At 37.4% G+C, this 25,600-nt stretch overlaps 1 protein-coding gene across 2 annotated transcripts in view; it reads left to right on the top strand.

Annotated features, from left to right (window-relative positions):
• Positions 1 to 25,600, top strand: part of Gulp1 (GULP, engulfment adaptor PTB domain containing 1) — a 248,388-nt gene that overhangs the window by 197,128 nt on the left and 25,660 nt on the right. For both annotated transcript variants that reach the window (XM_005373325.2, XM_005373327.2), the window contains exons 5-7: positions 7,439 to 7,510; positions 13,249 to 13,347; positions 20,504 to 20,641. In XM_005373325.2, the coding sequence (XP_005373382.1) occupies positions 7,439 to 7,510; positions 13,249 to 13,347; positions 20,504 to 20,641 (309 nt within the window). The remainder of the gene's footprint in view (positions 1 to 7,438; positions 7,511 to 13,248; positions 13,348 to 20,503; positions 20,642 to 25,600) is intronic.

Raw genomic sequence — 25,600 nt, 5'->3', positions numbered from 1 at the left:
TCTCTACTGGCAATGGAGCAAGTCGTAAAACAAGCTCCCCAGCCTTTCAAGTGAAAAAAGTAACATTTCAAGTGAAAGTGGATTCTCAAACTGTCGTATGTTTTAGTAAAATACTTATGGTCGGCATAATGAAATACAAAGAAAGGATGGAAGAAATTAATATAGACATCCTTTACAGAGATTAGTTGAAGAGAGGTCTATCATTTTGATTTAGAATTAGTTATAAGAATTTGGAAAAACATTAATTGACTGTCCATATCTGAATAAATTTAACTTGAGGTTCTATAAGGTGAATATTTTGTGTATAATGGTAAATTGGATGACACTTTTGTGCCTTTAATAAAAGCACACTGCAGGCTGTAGCGTGCCTATTTTGAGTACATCTGCCCACACAATAAACATTCCAATACATAGGATAGAGAAGCGCTTGCCTTACAGGGCTTGATTGGAAGAAATAATTGGATTTGTAGCTTCAGATATTTGACCTGTGTCTATCAAAGTCTTTATAGATGGTTTTCAAAAGACATTGTATAGTTTTTAAAGTCTCAGGAAAATATATGCCACTCTGTCATACTTTTCTTTTTTTTTAAAAATATTTTAAAGAGTAAAAGAAGGTGAACATAGTAATAGGGGGGCTTACCAAATTACAGACAAAGTGGTAGGAAATTATCATTGGTTATTGGTTTACATATTGTTATCTTCAAGATAGTTTCTCAGGAAAACAAAGAGACAAATAATAGTGAGTTACAGACAAAAGTGGTAGGAGATTATCAATGGTTGTTGTACTATACTTTGGTGTCTTCAAAGTGGCTTCTAAAGAAAATAAATAGAGCAATATATGAGTGACCAATTGAATAATCATTGACTATTCTCAATGGTTGTTGTAGGAAACACATAGTAATAAACATACATCCATTTATGAAATAGCATAGGAACAATACCAACATTACAGAGTACAGACAGATTAGTAGGAAAATATCAATGGCTGCTGCAATACATGGTGGTATCTTCAAAGTGGTTTCTCAGGAAAACAGAGATACACAAGAAAGATCTAACAAGTAGTTACAGCCTAAGGGTTGTCAAAAATAGCGTATTACCTCCTCACCAGTGACTCCTTTCACTGAGGTGTGAAGGCTGGAAGGAAGGCCAGGATTGAAAAGAAGGATCAAGAGACTTGCACCTGTGTCTAGCAACAGGCTGTTTTCCTTTTCCTCTATAGTCATCGTTACCCGGGACTCCTCCGTGGAGAGGACGGTCTGGCCAGAAGGAGAAGGCAGAGTATGCCCTGGGCCCCCTCATTCCTGTTAGACTAACTAGTAGGATGGGTCTGAGCTCTGGGGCCTCCGCTTCAGAGGGCAGACCGATCTCCAGTGGTCACCTTTGCAGTCGGCATGGCCCGAGGTACATCTTAGGGCAGTTCCTCTTGAGGTGGCCTGGCTTTTCACAGTGGTAGCAGATGAATGTAGTCATCGAGTTCTTCTTGGGGCCCTGAGAATCAGACTTAGGGTCTGTTTCTCTTAGTGCTGCAGCAAAAGCAGCTGCTTTTTCTCAGTCTCTTTGTTTTCTCTCCTTGGCTGCCTCCTCATCGTGACTATAGAATACTGAGGAGGCAATTCTTACTAACATCTCAAGTGAGCCATCTAGGGCAAAAGCCATTTTTTATTGGCATACTTTTCTGCATAGATTAGACATGCACAAAACATTTTAGGGCAATAACTGGAAGTATTTTCCTTTTCATAGTTTAATATTCTAAATATAACTTTCTATATTTTATGTTTTTATTTTCTACCTCTGTTCTTTATTAATCATATTTGATATTTTAACCTGAATCATTTTAGTAAGTAGTAGCTAAAGTTCAAAATACATATAGATACACACATACTAAAAATTTACGTGTCTGTGCACAGTAATGCATGATGAATAAGTGACAGTAGTAAGTAAAGGGATTTGGTTTGTTTGCATAAGTTTGACTCATACCGTCATTGGCTGAAGACATTGGCTCTTACAGTTTACCTTCCCACTAACAGTGACAACCTGTAATTCCATTTGCAGAACTGACAGCCCTGCTCAGGGCACTACTGATCTCACCTTCCTAATCCCTGGCTATCTCTCTGAATTCTGATCTCATTCTTTTTGCAGTAGAATTCTCTTTTGTCTCCCCATGATGTGTAGTAGCTCCCTGGGGATCCATGATCCTGGTCCTCTTTTCCATCTCTCAGCCTTCTGTGAGGTCACTGGGGGGTTCTTCCCTATCCTCATGTTCTACCCTGACTTATTCTTCCCCTGGCCCAGCTGTGCAGAAACAGCTGTTGGGGCTGCATCTTTACTCAACACACCAGAAGCATTTTAAGCCTAAATTGCTTGAGCACATGTTTCATTTCTTCCTTTAAATTTTCATTAAAATGTTACCTTCCTACAGAGGACTTTCCTGATGCCTGAATTTGGAATACTATCCATACCGTGTCCCATCTATCTTGTATTGTGTGTGTTAGTTTTGCTTATGCCATCTAAGATATGGTACTTATGTCTACGGCTTAGGCATAAACGTAGACATAGATACAGACACACACACACAAACACACATGTATATTTGTTAAGATGTAAATCTATAAAAACAGCAAGATTTTTCCACAATACATACGTTTCTTTTGGGAATAATACGGCAACTTGATACTATCATTTGGTGACTTTTATTTTATCAGAGAAATCTCTGTCCACTTTAAATGACTCTTTCTTTGGGAATTACAATAAAAATGAACAAAACAAATAAAAGACTGAAGCTATCCCCAGATCTTTATCCACGTCTCACTGAAGCAAATGCTGTTTACTTTCCTGCTTCTTTTTTCACGTTTTGCTTTGAGTAGCCTGCCCCACTGCTGTGCTTCTAGTGTCCTACTTGCAGTGGCAGTCAGCACCCATGGCCATGTCCTCCCACTACCTGATTCTCATTTCTCTGTTGGTGTTACATTACTTCTGTTTTGTTTTGTGGTACTGAGACTCGGGATATGGGAGGACAATTTTCCTGGCCCAGGCACAGATCCGTATAATTTTTCTTTTTCTATGTGGACTCTAAACTTGACTCAAAACCACTTTTCATCAGAATTTGAAGTCATTTTTCTTCCACTATTGCTGACAAGAAAACAGCTGTTGTGATTCACAGTTGTGATCCCAGGGGAGTCTGTATTTCTCCAGCATTTCCGATGATCTTTTGTTCATCTCTGTTGAGCAGCCCACCTGTGCTTCTATATGTGTTTTACTCGTGACAGTGATGTGGCTGAGCCCTTTACTCTGGAATTCTTAACTTTAATTCTGGAGAAACGATGATTTTCTTCCTTTGGGTTTTCCTGTTCTGTTTCTCAAACTCTAAGTGGGAATAGAATTTCCTGGGAATACGATTACTCACATTTAAACACATGAGGATCACTTGGAGGAAATATTGAAACTGATTGCTGGGCCCCAACTCCAGAATTTCGGATTCAGTAGAATTTGTATTTATAGCAGTTTCACAGAGAATGCTGATGTTCCTAGTCTGGGTACAAATTTTTTTTAAAAATAATGGTTTTAGACCAATTCTTGAGTTGCTCTATTTTGTATTGTAAAAGAATACCTGATTTTTGCACTTTCTGTTCCCTTTACCTGGCCTGCCCTTCCCTAAGTCTCTGATCATGACCTTTCTGGTTGGCTCATATTTGACCTTATCAGTGAGGTCTCCTGTGGTCATCCTACCGTGGTGCCGCAGATAGAAAGGGCACATGGATGCACTCAGCGTGCTGTGCAGCTCCTCCTTCATCTTGTTCTCTATCCAGACTACTTCTAAACTGCTACTCAATTATTATATGTATTATTTTTTATTGTTATCTTAGGGTGTAAGTCCCAAAAGAACAGAGGATGTCTCTGCTTTGTTCCCTGCTGTGGACTCGTGACTGCTCTTGTGACCATCTCTACCTTATGTGGAACTCCATCAGCTGCAGTTCTATTATTTTCTTCTTGGGCCATTTTCCCAAGGAAAGAGTTCTCCAGCCTGGAGACTTATCAGACTGGCATCTAATATCCTGGGGACCAGGCTAGTAAAGGGGTTGGGGAGTCACTCAACACAGCATGTGGAGTAAGTGGAAGCGTAATGTCTTTACTTCAGTTCGGTGTCTCACTCCCGCACTCAGCTATGCCTTGCGTGTCACAGTCCTCAGCTCCCTGGGCCTCGCTCAGTTTACAGCTTTTCCAACAGGATAGGATGGATTAATTCCCCATTAGGGGTCACTCAGTTCTCTTTTTTCAGTCGTTCCACCACCAAGTGGGAAAAGATGAAAATCACAGTCTTATGTCGAATCTGTCTGGTTTGTACAAGCCTTTTAATAACACGGCAGAGCATTTCAGTTTTACAGTTTGTACAGTAAACAGCATGTTTCCAGGATGTAAGAATTTAAACATGAAAGCGGGGTCTAAGATCAGTTTCCCCCAGAGTTACAGTCCAAGGCAAAGATTTGGGTGCACTTAGCTCATTCAGGGAGTGCTCCTCAGTGAAAATAGCAAAGGGATGGGAAAAACATAACTGGGGAAGAGAAAAAAACAAGGAGGAATATACATGAGAAGGCAGCGGTCTCATCTGAGAGCAGGGGAGCTCTGCCTCCTGCCATTACTCTTAGTTATGCACCTCCGAGCAAAGACTGAGGCTTTTACCTCCACACTGATCCAGACAGTGGCTTGGGAACATGGAGATGGGGTGTGAGGTGCGTGTGCACAAAACTGTCAAGTGCTTCAATACTGGGAAGGTAGAATGATTGCCCAGCAAGAAGGCTGTGGAGGCCTTTTGTGTGAGCCCTTCCCAGCACAGCCTGTGGAAGTGGATGTGACACCTGAACAAATAGATCCGTGGGGAGATGAGCCAGCCCTACCCATACCTATGAAGTCATCAAGTCTTCCCCAGCCAGTCATGGAAGGAAGGGATTGCAATTCCTCAAATTATAAAACACTTTCTAGCTTCTACTTTTTATTCCTTTCAGCACTTACTGTAATTGCTCTTTAGAATTATTTTATAGGGACACAAGATCAGAAGTTCAGTGTTATTATATTTATTATTCAGTGGTCAAATATGGCAGAGATTAAGTGACTTTGTGACATCTTCAGATTTTAAACCTGGTGTTTAAGAATTTTATAAATACTTTATGTAAGCATAGAAGGCATATAAATATGACTTGTTTAATCTGAGTAAGATTGTGACTTTATAAAGAGCTATAAGAAATAAAAGGAATAAACCAGTGTTCGGTTTTAAAATTACTCATTAATTGCAAAAACTGGAAGATGCGCATGAAAAATGCCTTTTAGTTTAATTCCACCATCGTTCAAGGCTTCTGCCATGGCCTTATTACTCAGGCTTAAATAAAGCCAGGATTAAAGAAACATACTAAAATGTTCCTGGGGCACTCCTAGAGGTGGATTCTAAAGTACACTTGGAGTTTTTCCATTATCTTCCCGTATGTGCTTATGTGCATGTAATACTCATGCCATTTCTGCTGAAGCGGGACTAGTTTTCCAGAAGTGCGGCCAGTAACTCTTACAATCTGTTATCGACACATGAGGCTCTTCCTTCCATTTCAGGCATCACTTATGCATAAAGGATGTGCCTTTGCCTCCCCCTAGTACTCGACCACCCACAACTTGCTAATCTCTTCCTGTTGGGATAAGTGCAGGGGAGTTAGAAGAGAAGTGCCCCTATGGCTTCACTCCAGACTCTGTCCCTTGAACACTTTGTTCTTGCTGGACGCGCTAAAGCAAGGCTTTCCAAACCTGGTGGCACATTAACCTGGTGGCCACCTGGTGGCTTCCATCTCCTTGGGAGCATTAACACATGCAGATGCTCTGGCTCTGCCCCAGGCCAGTTAAATCTGACTTATCCGCATCGATCTTAAGTTTAAATCTCCTCATTTGTCGTGCAGCTGCCATTGAGAAGACTGATGGGAGACAGAAGAAAAGCCCACTGGGGACAGGAATAGATTTGCCCTCTCCCACATCGTGGAGCCAGGCTTTCAGTTCCATTTAAGAATTTCTCTGTTACTTTTTAGGATTTGTGCCTGGTCAGCCAACAAGTTGAGACCACAGTGAGGTCTGCTGAGAGCCTGAGATACCTTCTCCAGGCCCCAGAAGCAGCTGTTTGGCATAATTTGCGCATATTTGAAAAAGAAACCTTTGTACCTTATAGAATCAGAGAAGTAAACCTCCGCTTTGCTTTGCCTCTTAGAGGACAGTTTTATTTTCTCTCCTTCATCCGAGCAGGAGCAGCGGTTGTCTGCGCAAGGCCAACTCACCCTTTTCATACCCTTCCGCCAGCCTGCTGACCTGTTAACTAATTTCTAAGTCTCTTCCATTCATTTTAGTACATGGAGCTCAATCTTTTGAGGAAAGAGTAAGAGATATCATGATTTTACTGTTTTGTTCTCTTCTGTGCTGTAAAGTGGTCCTTGAAGTCATATCTGCTTAATTCACTTAATCTGCTTAACGATGCACTTAATCATTTCAGGTGAGGTACACACACACAGGCACACACCTGTCGGAGAGTGATGAATCCATGGCTGTCTTTAGTGTTATGGTTGGTAGTCTGTGCAAAAGCAAATAAGCCTCTGCGAGATTATATACATTTTATGAACTTAGTGGGGATTTCTTGAAATTTACATAGAAATACTTTCAGGAATAAAACCTCTGCATTTTAGTACTAATGGGTGTTGAGTGTCCCATGATATCAGACTTGGTTGAGGAGGTATTATGTCTCTAGGGTAGAGATTTCATTACAAGGTGGGAATTATTGGGAAATTTTTCCTTTTTCTTATTTTGGGTTGGTTAAGTTTTAACTAAACACTCTCAATAACTACCTTCAGTGTTGTTTTAAAATTAGTTAATTGTAGCTCATGTATATTTTAAAAATCTAGTCCAGATACAGCTTTACTGAATGGTATAAAGCAGATACTAGAATCTTCTTTCTTTTAAATTCTGTGTGGTCTATGTGTTTCACAATTGCAAGGCAAAAAAGTTCATATAGAATTATAGATGATGAAATAAACTATTGATTTTAAAATTAGTAAGAAAAACTACGTGCTTTGAATTCACAGATGATTTTTAGTTGTATGTTTACTAAGTTTTAACTGCCATGATCAACTTTATTCCACGGGCCAAGTTTAATAACTCTAGTCTTCTTCCCAATAAAAATCTGCAAGTAAATTATTTAGGAGAAGTGTGTGATTTTTAGCAGTTTGAATTACAGGAATTATACATGGCTAAGAGATATAATTCTATATTCACACATTACAAGGGTATTATTGATAATTCTTCTATGTAGTATGAGTTTGTGTCTGTTACTGTCAAACCATTCCGTTGTGCAGTGTGCAGCCCGGAAGGTTTGGTGGTAGATAACGTCCTAAGCTGGAGTCTCACGCCTGACCCTTTGCAGTTTCTTGGCAGCGCAGAAGTGGAGCAGCCGAAAGGGACGGAAGTCGTGCGAGATGCTGTACGGAAGCTAAAGGTACAGAAATGTCGGGAAATCAAAGCATTAAGTAGCTCTTGGCAGGTGCAGCTTCATCCTGTTAAAAATGAACTGTGGAATACATATCATCCAAAGGCGGCATTTGGAGCAATGAATATGTGCACACAGTTATATTTCTTTATATGGCATGTTTTTATTTCTCTAGTATGGCTGCTCATTATTATGAAAACAAGGTAGTGATATTTCACAAGCATTGGTGCTCAGTAGCAATAGACTTCGCTGGAAGCATGTGAACTGGAGTCCTATCTCAACAGTTGGTGAGAGCATAACAAGTGCCTCACACCCAGCAGTGGAAAATATAGAGATAGAATTGGCTGCAAAGCAGGATGTTACAGTGATGCTCTACATCAAAGATGCCCAAATGGATGAAGACAAGGGGATTGGCCCTTCCCATGAGCCTCCGTAGGGACCTGGTGACAGTCAGAGATCAGAATAGGACACTGCATAAGTAATCAGGAAGTTTCCTGAGAGAATCTCGTATAAGATGTCACATGTTTAAGTGTGCGTTCCCCATTTCAAAGGACAGTGCTGTCACTGAGATTTTAAAACTAGAAAACTCATCCAACAGAATTCTCATCTTTACCATATTGAAGCTATACTTACTTCTTTTATTATACAGTTAATTGTTATTCTGAAGGTTGCTCTTACCTTTTTAAGGAAACAACCCTTTCCTAATTTTATTTGATGTAAGGGTCATCCAGGTGTTCCAAAGGATTAGGCTTCTGATTTTCCAGGCAAAATCATGAACATTCAAAACCATCAATTTGCTTTGTGCATATCATACTAGGTGGAAACTATTGAGTGTTTAAATTAAGGAAAAGTTTACATGACGTGGCTTATATAATGGATACAAGAGAAATGTAGATAATAGTTCATCTATTCATTTTGTATGTAAATACTTCATCTGATTCTTTTAATTAAATATGCTAACGGATCCCAAGAAAATGTTGGTCCCCTCTCTGTTAAAAGGGGGACCACTACATGTTTGCAGTACATAATGACTGTCAGGAGACATTGGCACATATAGGGCAGATCTTAGTTCTGTTTAACATCCGCCCTCCATTTCTCGGTCCCTTTACCATTTGAAAAAGATTTAGCTCCCTGTTTCCTATTATCTAATATTTATTTTGCTCTTTGATTTATTTCTGCTTTAGGTGTCTTGTATAAAGGGAAACCACGCAGTATTTAAGCTTGTAGGTCTGATTTATTTCACTAACACGATGGTCTCAGGGTGCACCTGTTTTGGTGCAAATGGTGTAAATGTATAAAAACAAATGGACAAGGCAGCCATTTCTTTCCACTACCCATGAGGTAATAATTCAGACTTTCTCTTGTTTGCCCAGTAATTTTAATCATCTGTAGAGAATTTAAAGGTCTTACAGTTTAGGGATAACATTTAGAATAGGATTCTGTGTAAATGTTTTCAAAATGTTACAAATTCTGGCCATGAGCCCAATTTCACTGCAGTCTGAATGTTTTGCAAAGAATGACAGTGTTTATACTTCGAGTTTCTTTACATTGAGAGGGGTCTTTCTTCAGTCAACCCAAATATAAAACCAAGAGTTCAATTACAGAACTGTTAGCTCAAATGTAAAAAGATATTTGAAAGTAAACAATGGCTAGTTTACATACATTTTTGTAGGATTTTATATGAGGTTCACATGTAATTTCATACTTGGAATATATCCTCTGTTGAAAAAGTAATGTCATTTAAAATAAGATAAAAATCATGCAGTATAATTTAAGAACACATAGTTATCTGATAGTCATTTTTGTCTCAAGCATCTTTGAAAATAAAAATATATTTAAAAATAATTTTTACTCTTCTTAATTGCAAGTATTTTGTGTCTCAAGAAGGGTAAAGATTCTAGTACTAATTAGAATGAATAAAAATAATTAAAAGTTTAAAATTTAAACCAAGGTTTACACTTATGTTTGAAACACTGGCCCAGGCTCCTTTTAAATTTTGTTGCCTGTGAAAATAACCAGCAGGTGGTGCTGTGGCTCTACTCAAAAAAGCTTTTGGTCCTTGACCAAGTGCACACAAATTTTCTTAATTTTCTGCTTATTTTTTCTCAAGCATGTGTTTTCTGACAGCTTTAAAAACCTACTGTGGTTTGTTATTTGATTTTCTTTGACAGATAAGGTAACATTTTATTCACATTTCCTTCTTTTTACAAAAGATTGTAATATTAAATGCATTTAGCTTATGAAATTAAGAATTCAAAATTTAAGAATACAGCTGATAGACACATTGGATTTTCCAATAATGTATCTTTCAGATCTCTGTGTTTCATGATCCTTGGTTAGTTTTCCAGAGAATTTTTAAAATTTTGACTTTTTATTTAGTACTTATCTAGTGTTTTATGGAAAAAGTATAGTCTGTAAAGTTTTCTTCAGTGTAATAATTCTGTAAGCACTAGATTTTATTCTCACATTGTTTATTTGTCAAAAAACATGTTACCTATTTCTTCAAACATTTTGAATAGTTGCTAATATTTCTTAATCATGTGGTAGCCTGACATTTAATATCAACTATTTCAAAATGTCATAAAGACCTTATCAGCTGTTGCGTATTGAATAGCTTTACTATTGTAAGGAGTTTATCGTTTTTTATTCACGTAACTCATACAGATGGCAGAAGACTCTGCATTTCATACACAGCCTGTGATGTTTCTGTACGAAAAGCTCTGGTGCGAAGATTCCAAAGCTGTCAGTTTTCCTGGGAAACAAGCAGGGACAGCACTGTTAGGCCCTGCATTTAGAGGAGCTTACTCCACTGGAGCATTATTAACATTAGTTAAACTTACTTCAGAGAACTGTGGCTTTTGGGAGTCGCTGTGTCTTTTGTCTCAGCCTAGCAGCTTCTCCATTTGACCTCTGTACAGCTTGACTCTGATTTGTCTTCATGCCATCGTTGAATAAGATGTTTACAGTTTAATTAAAGTGTATGCAAATATAGTTGATTTCATCCCATGATTACCAAGAATACTTTGAGAATTTAAATGTCAGAAACCCAAAGAGGAATAGCAGCTCAGAATAATTGGTCTAAAGTAACAAAGTAATTTTCTTGCCCAATAATATATGTCCCATTAGCAATACAGTGCCATTTCACTGTTTTAAAAGCCCTTTGAAAAAATGGAAAGAAATTACATAAGGATGACATTGAAATTCATTGCTCCCTTTCAGTTTTCATCAGCAGTTCTATGGCAGTGATACATATTTAAATAAGTCATTTTTACTTTTCAGATAATACTTTGTACTTCCAATAACTCTTTATCCTGTATAGCGACCCAGACTTAGCTTGTTTGTGGTATCCAGATACTATCCAGGATGTTTATCATTTGCCCACTTTGAACATTTTCTGCTGGATCATTCTATTCAAATCACTCTATTTAAATCTACCAAGAAATGAATCTACTAAAACAAAACTGGAAATGAATTTGCAGAAATGTTCTTCAAGCATTAGCATCATAAATATAGAGAGCAAACAATATAAGATAGATCGATCAACATGTTTTCTGGGATCTTCTGACACGTCCAAATTACAGCTGTTCTTTTTCTGAGGTGATGGAGATTGAACCCAGGGCCTTCACATTGAGCTACAGCTCAGCACTTCCTTTCCCTTCCCTCCCTTCCCTTCCCTTCCTTTCCTATCTCTTCCCTTCCTTCCCCCGTTCCTTCCTCTCCTTTCCTTCTCCCCTTCCCTTGCCTTCCTCCCCTTGCTTCTCCTCTTCTTCCCTCTCTCTTTCCCTTCCCCCTCCCCTCCTTCTTTATATCCTTTGTTCCTTGCCCTCCTGTGTGTTACTTTTCTACCATCAGACCCTGTTTTCTTTCTGTCTCCATTTCTTCCATTCTTTCCTTCTCAACAGATGAGCGTGGCACTGCTGGCTGTTTTACGGTAGGCTTTCTCCAAAATAAACAAGTTCTCGTCAGAGGTCACAGAAACGACTGTGTTCGGATAGCGAGACAGGCCCCAGAGCAACCACCTGTTTTGTCTCTGGAAAGCAGAGGCACAGAGGAAGCGAGTTTAGGTTGGTTCTGCAGCCAACTGTGGAACGTGCTTTGCTCAGATGATTTTACGTAGCTGGAGAGCTTGATTTTGTGTTTCAACCCTAAGTTGTTTAAAATAGGCCAGTGCAAAAAAAGGAGATTGAAAAGGGAAAGGAAAAGTAATATGCATTCTTTGGAAGAGTTGCAACGATTTCTGATGTGCATTGAAGCAGCGCATATTTCTTGAAGACAGAAGAAGAAAATTCTCTGGCACAGTTGGTGGAATCATACTCAGAATCTAACATTGAGGGGTACAAAACAAAGGGAGAAAAGTCAGTCTACGTTCATGAAGCTGGAAGGACAGCAAGCTGAAAAGTTATCCCATTCCAAATGGAAGAAATGGAACTGCTCCCTGTGGAATACGAAGGCAGACCTTTGAGGCCCTTGTCCGTGCATTTACGATGTGAGTCTCCGTGCTGTAGAAGGGCGTAAAGGGGCAGAAGGCTTTGAACCTCTCTGCTCCAGAACTGAGTAAGACCATGTGCATCCACATCTGCCCTGAATTACAGTGAAAAGCACAATGCAAATAAATATGACATACAAGAGGACAGAGCGCCGCCCTGCCTTACATGTGCTCTATTTTGAGGATAACTTTCCGCGTGCTGAGAAGGCCATAGTAGCCTTCAAGAGAAGCCTTCAAAAATAGCCTTCAAAACATCTTTTCTTAAAAAATAAGATAGAGGAAAGGAGGCAAGAGTGTGGGGAAACAGTGGGGCTGCCAGATCAAATCTGGAAAATAAATAAGCTTTGAATTTTAGATACATGATGAATAACTTTTTAAAAATATGTGGCATGTTTATATTAATTGCCATATATATTTTGTGTATCGTATGTGCATTTGTGTATAGTGCATGTATGTAGGTAGTCTAAAATGGTTGAAAATATATTATTTAAAATTTGAATACAACTGTGCTCCTATAATTTTCCTACCACTAAATCTGTTAGAGCTGGAGAGAGACAGAAACATCAGCTAAGTTCATGAGTATTCTGATTTTCTTGTTTATTTTCTAACAGTACCTAAGAAGCATTTATGTTCACTTAATTAACTTGGTGAAAATATGTAATAAATATTACTCTGCAAGCACTGAAAAAATGTATGTTTTCAAGATATTATAATTGTAGAATGTGGCTTTTAACTGTACCTGAGCCTTTTCATTGGTATCGTTAATTCCACCCTTGGCTTCAGTTTGAATATGGTAGTCTGTCTCTTTTCATTCTTTGATATATTTGGAATGAAACCAAATCAGTGTGTTCAACTAAGTAAATATGTAACATTAATGAAGATGGTATGTCCAATTGTTGGCAAATTGAGTTCTCCAAAGGTATTAAAAATGCACAGAAAAATAAAATTATCTCTGCTTATCATCCCAGAAAGCTTCCTTCATTTGCTCAATTATCCAGTATAAATTCAGCTTTTACAGATATCCTGAAAGAACTGCAGAACTCACGTTTTTCAAAAGTGACTGGTAATCAGTCTGAATTATAGTGGTAGATTTCTATGATTGCTAAATATTTTGAGACTGTTCTTATAAAATACTTCATAATGGGCAATAATTCATTAAATGAAAGTCTGACATTGAATATAACCCCCAAATGTACATTTGTTTATGCTCATTCTCCATAAAAACAGAATTACAGTTTTGGGAATAATTTTTCCTTTGTAGTTTGCAAGACACATCAAGAAATCTGAAGGCCAGAAAATTCCCAAAGTTGAGTTGCAAATATCAATTTATGGAGTAAAAATTCTCGAACCCAAAACAAAGGTAAGGCTTATTTTTGAATGTCTGTACACTTTAATCTTTAATTACTTGCAGGTAGATGCCTATTTTAATGAATATTTAAATGCTTTACCAACCTGAACTGTTTAGTTCTCAGTTAATTGTGACACAAAGTGCTAGGATATTTAGAAGAACAACTTTCAGAATTTCTGTCTGTTCTTCCCCTTATGTTTGCAATATAATAACGCATATTCCGTGTATTCACCAGTGTTAGAATTTGTATTTAGAAGTTTTTCAGTGATGGGAGAGAGATAAGAGTGTAGTTTACTGAGTGAAAATGAAGACAAAACCTCCGTGTTGTTTTGAAATGTCCTGCAGTGGCTCCTATAGCCTGTAGACATAAGAGTGTGTATTGGCTTTTAGGCAGCTATGCAAAATACCACAGTCTCCGTGGCTTAAACAACAGCACTTTGTTTTAGAAGGCTGGAACTTCAGGATGCAGGCGTTATTTTCCTCCCCTTGGTTTGCAGGTGGCTGCATTGTGCTCCCCCTTTATAAGGTTGACCCTCTGTGCACACTGTAGTGACTCTTACAGCTTCCTCCTTTTACAAAGATGTCATTCAGATTGGATTAGGAGCTGTCTTGCTTACTTGTTGCTGAGACAAAATACCTGACAGCCCAGCCTAAGGAAGGGAAAGTTTATTTAGCTCACAGTTTGTAGAAGTTTCGGTCAGTCATCAGCTGGCTCCAAGGCAGGGTGGCGTGACAGAGGGGCAAGTTTATGGTGGTAAAAGACAGCAATAGCAACAAGAGTAAATAGGAAGGAGCAAGTGTCTCTGCTTCTTTCCCTCATGTTGTAGTGGGTGTAGCACTTACACCCATCCCAGCACTAGACAATGAACCAGTCTCAAACTCTGGATTGAGCTGCCTCTGCAAAGCCCACCCTCATGAGTACATGACGCTTTGGGGGGACATCCAGACACAAACCGTAACAGGGACCATGCAGGGCCTTATTTTAACTTAATTATCTTTTTCAAGGTCTTAAGGTGAAATAAAAACTTTAGACAAATTAAATTTAATGATTTATTGACGCATACTACAATTTAAGAGCCAGGTAGCACTCAGAACCAGAAGCACCTCAGAGAGCTCCACCAACCAACATGAACAGTGAACATTCACAGGCCAGACACAAGTAAATTACACCAGTCATCTGATTGGCAGCAGCCTGTGATCGGGTGATAGCTGAAACTCTGCAGTTGTTACACAGTACTTCTGTGAGGATTTTCTTTATACACTAGGTTAGGCTGCAGTTGGGAAATCAGAGTAAATTTGGCCTAATGGCTGGATGCTTATTTAATTTACCACTTCAAATATAGTAACACTCTAACATATTGGAGTTTTGGACTAGAGGAAAGACCATTTGAAGAAGGCAATATGGCACATGTCTGGAAGTCAAGGAAGGAGCCCCAAAGAAACCCAGCCTACTGATGCCTTGATATTGAGCTCCAAACTTCTGGAACTGTGAAGAAGTAAATTTCTGTTCTTTAAGTATCCATATTTTGTGAGGTCCACACTGGTCCTAGAGTAATTTATCCACAGCACGTCAGGTTATTGTTTTGGAATTTTGCTAAGACCGTGGTGGTTTGGAAAGCCTAACACTCAGCTCCAGTTATTTTATCAATACAAGCTATCAGATCTTTTCTATATCACTGTAGCATGCTTATTGACAGGCTAAGGCAACTAGTCAAAGGAAAGTGTGAACAGATTATGAAATTTTCTGATACGTCTGTAACTTAGTAGTCTAGCAGGTGCCATTAATACCTTCATTGATGTGAACACCACTTCCCGACAATGTTGAAGAGTTGTCTGCTCACCAGTAGCACCACAGCTATTGGGTGCTTATTAGGAACATAAAATCTACTGAGTCCAGATCTACTGAATCACTAATTTACAGTTTAAGAAGAAACCTACCAACTCACATACACATTAAAGTTTGAGAAGATTTGTGATTGTGTAGATTGGTGGCTACATGCAGTAGGTCTCATTTTCAAACTATAGTCCATTGTACTTGCTAAAATGCGTTCTAAAGCTTTTGTCAGAGACCCATAATCCCCAAATGCAGAAAGTTTGCATTTATAAACAGTTTAAGAACAACAGGACTATGGCAAGGATACACCCATTGTACACTCACCATTCCATATTAAAAAGAGTTGACATTCCTTTAAACTTCCCGTGTGAATTTATGACCTTCCACAATTACACTGTTAAGTGTCTCCCATTATCTCCTCTCAATATTAAATATTTAACAGAGATGCGGAGATGTGGCTTTGGTTTTGGCTATCTCAAAGTAACTGCGGCTTAGGTGGCTGAGACAGAAAGGAAGTTACGACATAACCGTGAAAAGAACAAGGGAAAGTGGGTGGAGCACTTAATGGAATATGTTCAGTGTACCTGGAAACAAAGGAGGGAAAAATGAGAAATGATCTTCTGAACAGGCGGATTGCCTGAGAACTCACTGTGTAAGTGGTACCTAAAAGGGGGCAGCTAAGCTGGGAAAGTGACCACTGACAGTAGGATAGCATAACCAGAAGTGTAGCAACCTAAGTAGTCTCACATGCAATAAAAAAAAAAAAAAACTTAGCAATCCTATTCTTGCACTTCCTGTTTAAAATTAAATGGGGATATAGTGGCAAATGTGCAGCCAGCATAGGTCATTTGTAGGCTATGTTTTTGATGATAATTTTCTTCTAAACCATACAGATTTTGAAGCTTTTTTGAAATGTGTGTGTGTACGTGTATGTGATTATCGATTATATTTTAATCTGAATGTTTGGGACTTACAAAGCTCGTGTTGAAGTATGTTGGTTTGGTAACGTACCCCATGCATCTTCAAAAAACATATTTTTGTTTGAATCTACACCTGGTGAAACCTAGGCTATAAAAATTTAGCAATGGTATATACATAATCTATGCACCGTAATCTAATGAGTCATTCTCTTAGTACTGCAAATTCAGAGTAATTCAAACTTTTTATTAATTCAGTTTGTGTTTACCAAATAGACATATGATTGAAGGAGTATGTACAGAGAATTTCTTTCATCTCTAGAATTGACAGTTTAAAACTGGTGTATCCTTAGAAATTGCAAAATACAAAGATTTAAGACACTGAAAGGTGATTACCACTAATACCTATGTGGGGATGTGTGTGTGTGTGTGTGTGTGTGTGTGTGTGTGTGTGTGTGTAACAATGAATCAATAAGCACAGGCATGGCATGATGTTACCAGCTGGCTAGTTGAACTACGTATGACTATGCACTAGGATTTTTTCCTTAACCTAGAGCTATTACTTCCTGCATGATTTCAGCAGTTGTTCTTTCTTTTCCTTTCTTTTCTTTTCCTTTTTTTTTTTTTTTTTTTTTTGAGTCAGGGTCTTGCTATATAGTTGAGACAGGCATGGAACTCACTTTGTAGCCTAGGCTGGCCTTGAACTCACAGCAATCTTCTTGCTTGGTTTCAGCACATTTTTCAAATTTCTTTAAACGAAACATGTGAAAAGTTCTTCAGTAAAAACCTCTATCAGTCACCTCAGCTATTATATGTACCCCCTAGTATCCAGAACACTTACAGAAATCCACTCTTATAAACCATAATTAACTAATAAGTCCATTTTTTTGCCCCATTATTTATACCAGCACAAATTTCTGATTTTTGTGTGTTTTATCTGGAATGCAGAGTAATTTTTTCTTAAGTGTCAACATAAGATACAAATACTAAAAATTTTTTTAAAAAATCATAATGCATTATATTATAAAGACAAAATAATGGAATAGTCTCAAAACTTGATTTGGAATAGGAAAAACATATAATAGGTGATGAAATAATCAAAGCAAAATTTATTTAAAAAGGATGATTGCCACCTACTCTTTTTGTTGGTGGAAAATCAATATTTTTAAATTTCTGCCAATAAAGGTCTTTTGGCAAACTTCTCAATGCTAGCATCCTGTTCCCCAAGCATTTATTTTCAAATCTCCATCCCTCTTCTGACCTAAACCCCATTTATAGAATAAATATCAGTGAGCCAAGGTTCAAGTCAATAGAATTAACAAATTGGCTTTTGTCAACCTATATGGCCTTACTCCAATTAGAAATATCAACATACCCTTTCCCTTTTCAGACTTCTAATTTCCTGTACTTAATAACTATTTTAAGAGACTCAAGTGTATCTTCTCTCTGAAAGTAAGTTTTCTAGCCTTCTAATTAAAAAAATCTATTTTTATCTATCAATTTGAAAAGCAATATAATCTTTAATAAGTTCTGATAAGTTCAATTATATTCTGAGTATACAACACCTTTACTCAAATACCGTATTATGTGTGGATACAGAATATCTCATTCTTTACCCCTATGTAAAGAGTATTATTTTTTATTTTATTAAAAAATTAAGGTAATGTATAAGGAGATTTACAAACTCTGCTGAATATCAGTGCCCCAAAACACTCTTAAGAACGCTGATTTCTGAAGTCTTGCTGCGCATATCTGAATCTGCATCTGCAGCAAAGTCTGTGTGTGCATGTGTGTGTGGGTGTGTGTAAATACGCGAAGGAGGACTCCCTAGGTCACTCCCTAGGTTATACACACATGAATTTCTAAAGTCACTGATCTAAGAGATGTGAATGAGCTAGAGGGGAAAAAAAAACCTCTCAGTGTTTTTTTAAAAATTATTTTAGTTGTAAGTTGTTAGAAAACAATAAATATGAAGCTCTTCATAGAAATTCATGGATAAATATGGATCAGGATTTTAAAATACATTATTAACCTAACACGGACATTATTTATAGAAAACAGAACATCTTTCTCACTTGGGAGGGTGAAAGTGGACTCAAAAACAGTGTCTGTGACAACTTGGTTCTTTTTTCCCTTTGTCTTTCTTCCATTCTGCATTACTCATTTATTCTTCACATTAGTATTCTATGGCATTGGAAACAGGTAGCGAGGATGAAACGGGATGAAAATGTTCAATGATATTTTTGTTCCAATTCTAGTAAAATAGAATTAATATTAAAGGGCATGTGTTTCCTCACTGTGGTTTGCTGTGTTTCTGAGTCCCTAACTATGTATCACAGTAATAACAAAATCTTCACAAAGCTGTGGAAAGATGATTTGGTTAGTCTGAATGCATGTTAAGAAGACGGTCACTGTTTGTAATCAGTGGCTGTGTGAGGTCAGACTGGTTGATGAGTGAAGGAACAGCCATATAGCTTTCATCACACCATGGAAATGGTGTGCTTTTCATATTCTTATAATTCCTTCCCTAAATAGAAAAAGAAATCTTGTCTACTTTGTATAGAAGGATATTTCCTCTTCACGTGTCATTACTATGATTATATAGTTCTTAAACTGATGTAGAACTGCCGTCAGTATTTGGAAGCTACCGTGTGGCTGAAGGCTATTGTTTGATAAACTATACTGACATTAAGACAAAAATAAAGGTTAATGCAAAAGGAAAATAGAAAATCAGGCAAAGTACTGTATAGACAAATGTTGTCATCATCTAAGCACTGATCAAAAGAAAGGGAGGAAGGATGCCCTCATCAAAAGCCTATACATCTGTAGCACTTTATCCCTTCCATTGAAATGGATATATCAGGCTGCCTAGGAATGCCATTATGTACTACAACTATATACTTTATTTTAATTTTCATATTTGCTAAGCAACTACTTGATGGTTTACCTTTTAGTTTACATGCAGGAAAAAATACACTGCTGTAGACAAACTTCCTGAGCATTTATGGGCCTGTCTCATTTTAGCTACTCCTCTTCAGTTGGTAATGCAAATCAAACTGATAGATCAAATCTTAGCAAGCCAATACAGACATCAGAATCTGAGCTGGGAAAAAGAAAGGCTTTTGCCATATCCGTGATACTTTTTCTGATCAAAATCTCAGAGATTCTGACTCAGTGGAGTAGACAAGGAAAATGTTTGTAGCAAGTACTCCAGATATTTGTGCTACAGGTTGTCTAAAACTGCCTGTGGAGAGACATTACTAGATGACTTCAAATAAGGCTTTCTGGGGAGACATTGGTTGAGTCTGCCTTGGCTGAAACTATGATTAAACTATGATTTCTTGTCCCTACTTTTTTTTTTTTTTTTTTATAATACTCACTAAGTAATATTTATGGCCTGAATTTTTAAACAATACTCCTCATGTTGTAATGCAGTTTTGATAAAAGATATTTGTAACCACAGTATAATAAAGAATGATTTTTTTCTTTTTACACCTTGGCATCAGTCAGAATCCAATAAAAACATAAGATTTGTTTTTCTGCCTCCAGCATCTTTCAGCATGTTTGGAAAATGAATCAATAATCAATATTGATGATACATATGAAGTTAGTATTATCAAATGTTCAGTCTTTTAACTAAATAATGGTAGTTTAAAGAAACTTTCTCTTATTTCATACTCATATTTTAATTAAATATATTTTGATAGCTTCCATGGGCCATATAACTTCATACATACATGTGTACGTGCACCTGGGCTGCAGCTATGTCTCTGTTTTGCAGCAATTGTTCTCATGATTAGCACGGTCCACAAGTCATTTGAAAGTGGCTCTGTGAAAAACACTACTACAGGTACAAAGAGGTCCTTCCTAGAGAGAAAGGTTCATGAGTGTATGAGTTACAGGGATGATATGTAGAATAAAATTTAACAAGGACACTAAGGATGAAAGCGTAGTGAGCTGCAGGTGAAATGTCGTTCAGATGAGGCCGTGTTCTAACTCATAGTAGTAGCAGTGACGTAAAATAAAAGAATTTGGTTTTAAAGGGGTTATGCTAATTGTGTAAACTTTTGGAAGTATCTCATTCACTTTGGGCCTTTTGTTCTATGTCATCTTGCAGGATTTAAAGTATATATATCTGGTCTCTGAAAATCTTCTGTACCTCTGAAAGGGTGTGGACCACTAATCCTCTTGTATTATGTTAGTGTTTTTCTAAGTAATCTTGAAATGAATATCTTAATTTAGCCCTGAGTCTTGTGATCCATCTGCGTTATGTCTTTATGTTTGGATTATAACATTAAAGCTTGACAGATGATTGTTACACTTTGAAAATCTTAGGTTATATGTTGTTGGCCCAAGATGATATTTCTCAAAATGATAAAAAGTGCCATCTAGTATTTATTTTCATCTGTGTTCACAGGAAGTCCAGCACAATTGCCAGCTTCACAGAATATCGTTTTGTGCAGATGATAAAACTGACAAGAGGATATTCACTTTCATATGCAAAGATTCTGAGTCAAACAAACATTTGTGTTATGTATTTGACAGCGAAAAGTGTGTAAGTATGCCAGATGTTTTAGGGTGGTTTGTTCTGTTTAACAAGCCAAGAGCTGTCTTGTTTCCGGCATTAGTCAAGTATTTGGAAATGCAAAGGCCTGCAAATACTTAACTACACTAATAGATTCATCCTGTCCTGAGAATAAGCTTCGGGATTTCATCTTTAACTCATTTCTTATGTTCGTGAGCATAGGCTTTCATGCAAATTTCTTTTGTTAGAACGTCATGTCTCATTAATGTTATGCATTTATTTATGATTCCTAAAAATCATTTAATTTATTTGCAGTTTTAATCTCAAACATGATTTGCTAATATGGACACAATGCAAAGAGTAACAGTGAGCTCTTTTTTTCTACTTTTCTGAAACATAATGTTGCTGATGAAAATAAATATTCTAAACTCCAGGAAGTAAAGTCCGCATTGGTCCTTAAAAAAATTATCCAATATTTTGAAAAACTGCATCGTGATGTTCATTATTTAGAAACCATAATAAGATGAATGATAACAGTATTGTGCATGTCTGTGCATATTTGCTTTGAATGAAATCTAAAGTTCTTAGCGAGGAAAGACAGTTAGGAAATTCCAGAGTTAAGCCGTGCAAGCATTCTTTAGTCATCTGGAATCTTAAGGAAAACCCTGTGTGTTGCTGACAAGCACAGGCTAATTCTGATCATAACCTATTCCTGTAGTAAAATGCAAGATGAGAGTTCCTAGCTCACATGGCAGCCACTGCCATCTTCAAGGGGGAGGAGCATCTCAGCTCTGCAGCACTGTCAATTTAGAAAGGAAATAGAACTTCACTCATGTATGTGCTGTATTTTCTTGGTTTCAAAAATTGCAGATTGCTAATATTATCATTACTAATGTGTAATTTTTCTCTGTGGTTTCAGAATGTAAGCTTCTTGAGAACAAATTCCTTTCCTTTGTAGATGTGGTTTGGGCATCAGGTGAACAACAATTGCCCCATAACATTTTCCTTAAGGAAAAGACAACATTGAACATTTTCCAAAAACAGCAGAAGTTATTTCCTGTATCTTATTTAAACACTCGTACTTTCAAAGGCAAGCTATTCTGCTAGGCTATGTGGCACCATAGTAACTTCTCACAGTTTGGTGAGCATTATGGGATATCTCATCTGAAAAATACATGTACTCATACAAGACAATATTATATGTAAAAGGCATTTGATATGAATGTTAAATTGTTTTTAAAGTTTATCCTATTGAATGCATGTTTGCATATTTTAAAAGCATTTAAACAATAATTAAGAAAGGGGGAGGTTTTTTACTGTGAGACTGGGAGGGTTAAACTTGATATTTATTGAACATTTTCTATGTGTCAGACATAAATTTTTACCATTTGCACCAGATTATAAATTTAGATGTTCTTCTTTCTTGCCTTACACAGAGAAAGACACTTCTTTGGTAACCACTGAAATGCTCACCATAAGATTTCATTAAAATATCAGGCTTCTTACAGATTGATACCACTTTTTTACCTTGCTGTAATATTCATCTAAATTTGCTGCATGATTGCAAAAGACAAGCTTTCCAGAACCTCTTGACAGTTATGTTGATTTGAAGCTGTCAACCTTATTTCTTCCCAGTCATAATTTTCTGTAATTGGTTACCAGAACTTGAATTTTTTAAATTTATTCTTGCTTGAAACTTTTTTTCTTTTTTCTTCAAGGTTGAAAATAATACATTGAATGTTAGAGCAGTGATTCATAATCATGTAGGTGCATAAAATATAAAGGGGCATCTAAAAGTATAATTCTGGAATCTCTCATCAGAAAAATACTGATTTTGGGATAGACTTCTGGAAATCTGTTTACCAAGTTCACCAAGTTACTCTGCTACAGCTGGATAGAAGTCTGGGCTTTGAAAAAGAAGGGTGCAAAATATCTCCCCCACTGTGAGTTGACATCACTTTCATGAGGTCAGAGAGAACACATTTTCTCAACTTCATTACATCACCTTCACTATACATTTTAATTGGCTGTAATAAAATAATGAGTATGATTATAAATTTGATTTGATGTGTATGCAGAAATTTTAATCTGTCATCTGCCCTAAATCTCATGTTAAATAATTAGTCAGAGAGTATTTAAATAGGAAAAGAAATTGTAGTCTAGTTGGCATAGCTCTTTCCTCTTATTTTAAGATACGAGATCCAGAGGAATGGGATTTTCCAAAGTTATAAAGTTAAGTAGTAATAGAACCATGACAAAACTCTAAGAGTGAATACTCCTCCCCTGGGCACATTTGTCCTATGATGTCACTGAGCCCCTCTCCCGCCCTGGTGCCAGTGAGGCCCACATGGCAAGACTGGATGCTCATCCTACCACCTAAGGAAACAGCTTCCATCCTCACCAGGCACCGGGAGGCAGTGCTATCCACTGTCATTTCCCTAGGAATCATGGCAGAGGAAGTTACCAAAAACGGGAGATTTCTATAACTTCCAGAATCCATAACCAAGTACCCAAAATATCCAAGCTTCAAGTGGAAATCATTCCGCATGACAGGAAGCAGAAAGATCCTAAACTAAATGAAACCATTCAACCAGTAGATTTCAACCTCAAAATGTCAGAGCTATTAGAATTACAAGATTGCAAAACACCCATTTTAAAACAACAAAGCGTTTTAAACAACTGTCATAAAATAGAACATAAAGAGTAATTACAAGCACATTGGAAAAAACTAGCAATCTTTCTAAAGAAATAGAAAATCTAAGTAAAAAAATAGAAGACATAAGAATCAGTGACCTGGAAATTTGCTTAATAAAAGTGCCCAATCTGAACAGTACAGGGATAATAGGCACATCCGTGCGCACATGCACGCACGCGCGCACATGCACACACACACACACACACACACACACACACACACACACACACACCCCAATACACTGACAGAAATGAAAATGTAGCGGAACTTCAGGGACCTGAGGGGCTGAAGTAACATGTGCAACATTTGTGTGGTGTCCTGGCAAGAGGAGAAAGAAACCAGCTCAGCCTGGGGGAAAGAAGGACGGAAAGGAGGAAGGGAGGGAAGGAAAGAGGAGAGAGAGAGAGAGGGAAAAAAAAGAAAAGGAAGGAAGGGAGAGAGGAAGGAAAGAAAGAAAGAAAGTATCAGTGTTTATTAGAGAGACAGATATAACACAAGATATACACATATATAAGAATTTACAAGACTGGCTTATAGCAGCCACTCACAACAGTTGGATGAGGACGCATGCACAGGGCGTGCAGAAGGTGTCTGCACACTGGGGACTGAAGGATTCAGTCAAAGGTCTGGAGCTCACTGCAGTGTCCCAGGCTAGTTACTGTCAGGAGACCAATGGGTCTGAGATGAAAGGCTGCAGGGTCTGTGCTGGGAGCTGAAGAGTCTGTGCTAGAAGCCAGGAGATGACGTCCAAAGTGAAGGTGAAGAGTAGAGCTCCTGCAAAGAAACAGAAGCAGATCCATCCTTTCTCATTTCCGCTTTATACCACCCAGGTCTTCCGCACCTTAGGATGTGGAATTGCTGAGCCAATTTATTTGAGCTTCTCTTACTCAAGTTGACATGATCAATAACCATAGTAGACAGACATACAGAAAAAAAAGGAAAGAAAAGGAATTATTAATAAATTCTCAAATTTGGAAAATAACATAAGCTTATAGACTCAAAATGAAGTAATCTCCAACCTAGAAATACAATATAGTCAGATTTTTGAAAACTAAAGACAAATGAAAATCTTGAGAACAGCAAAAACTACACAAGACCGTACCTGTGTTATCAAGGATATAGAAACATTCAACATCATGAACAGCTAGAATCCCGTGAAGTTACAAAAGGGCTCCACCAGCAACCACGGAAGATGCAATGTTTTCAGTATTCAAGGAGCAGGCACCAAAGTAGATTTATTGTGAATTATAGAACACACCTCAAAATTTAAAGAAAGATTGAAGTCATGGTGGGTATAACTAGAGGGGAAAAATGTGAAACTCTGCACAGAAAGATGGTACTAAAATCTTCAAGCACGTAGGGCACATCATTCTTGCATATTTCATACATCAAAGAGCAAGTAGCAAAGGAAAGTTTAAAAAACTCAGGGAAATGAATAAACATGAAATACACCACCTTTGTAAGTTATAGCTAAAGCAGTGTTGCTATCAAGACTTACAAAAAGTAAGTAGATAAATTAGAACAGAGGAAAGTCTCAAGTCATGGTCTGTCTCTTCCTGCATGATCAGTGAGTCAATGCTTTAAAAGTACTTTTAAAAACTCTACCCTCATTCATGACTGAAAACGTAAAATAATAGGAATAGAAGACAACTTCAACTTGTTTAAAAGATCTATAAAAGTTACAGGTATTTTCCTTTTTATTAAAGTTTTGCTACACAAATTCTTCTTCCATCCCTTAAAATTGGGAGATTTTATATAAAAGCTCAGATTCTTGATCTCATCACAGATATTACAGATCTGTCCAGTGGGGCTGGAATTTTGATTTTGACCAGGCAGGAGGATTGTTGGGAGTTCCAGACCAGCCTGCCTACAGTGAGCTGAAGGCCAGCTTGAACTGCATAGTGAGACCCTGTCTCAAAAAGACGGAAAAAAAAAAAAAAAGAGTAAAAACAAATTGAAGTAGGAGCCATATTTTTTTTTCACCAATTAGACTGGCTAACATAAGCCCAATAACACTCAATGCAAATGACAGAGTAAGGTGTGACAGTGTCGGAGACTCCCAGTTGAAAGGGTAGCTTGGTATATTTCTGAAGATTTGGTAGTAAATATGAAAAGCCTTAAAAATGCACTTTCCTTCCACACAGTGATTTCATGTCTACAATGATTTCTTCCATACAAGGATAATTGTATGCAGATAAGCCTCATAAGAAGGAAAAGTTTTAAAACAACTCACAGAACAGGAAATAATCTAGTTTGGTTAAAAACAAAAGTATAGTGTATATATGAAAATATTA

The sequence above is a fragment of the Chinchilla lanigera genome, unplaced genomic scaffold (genome assembly GCF_000276665.1).
Source record: "Chinchilla lanigera isolate Chin_1 unplaced genomic scaffold, ChiLan1.0 scaffold00002, whole genome shotgun sequence".
NCBI lineage: Eukaryota > Metazoa > Chordata > Mammalia > Rodentia > Chinchillidae > Chinchilla > Chinchilla lanigera.
Note: the sequence above shows the minus strand (reverse complement) of the source record. Positions and strands in the feature narration are given on the sequence as shown.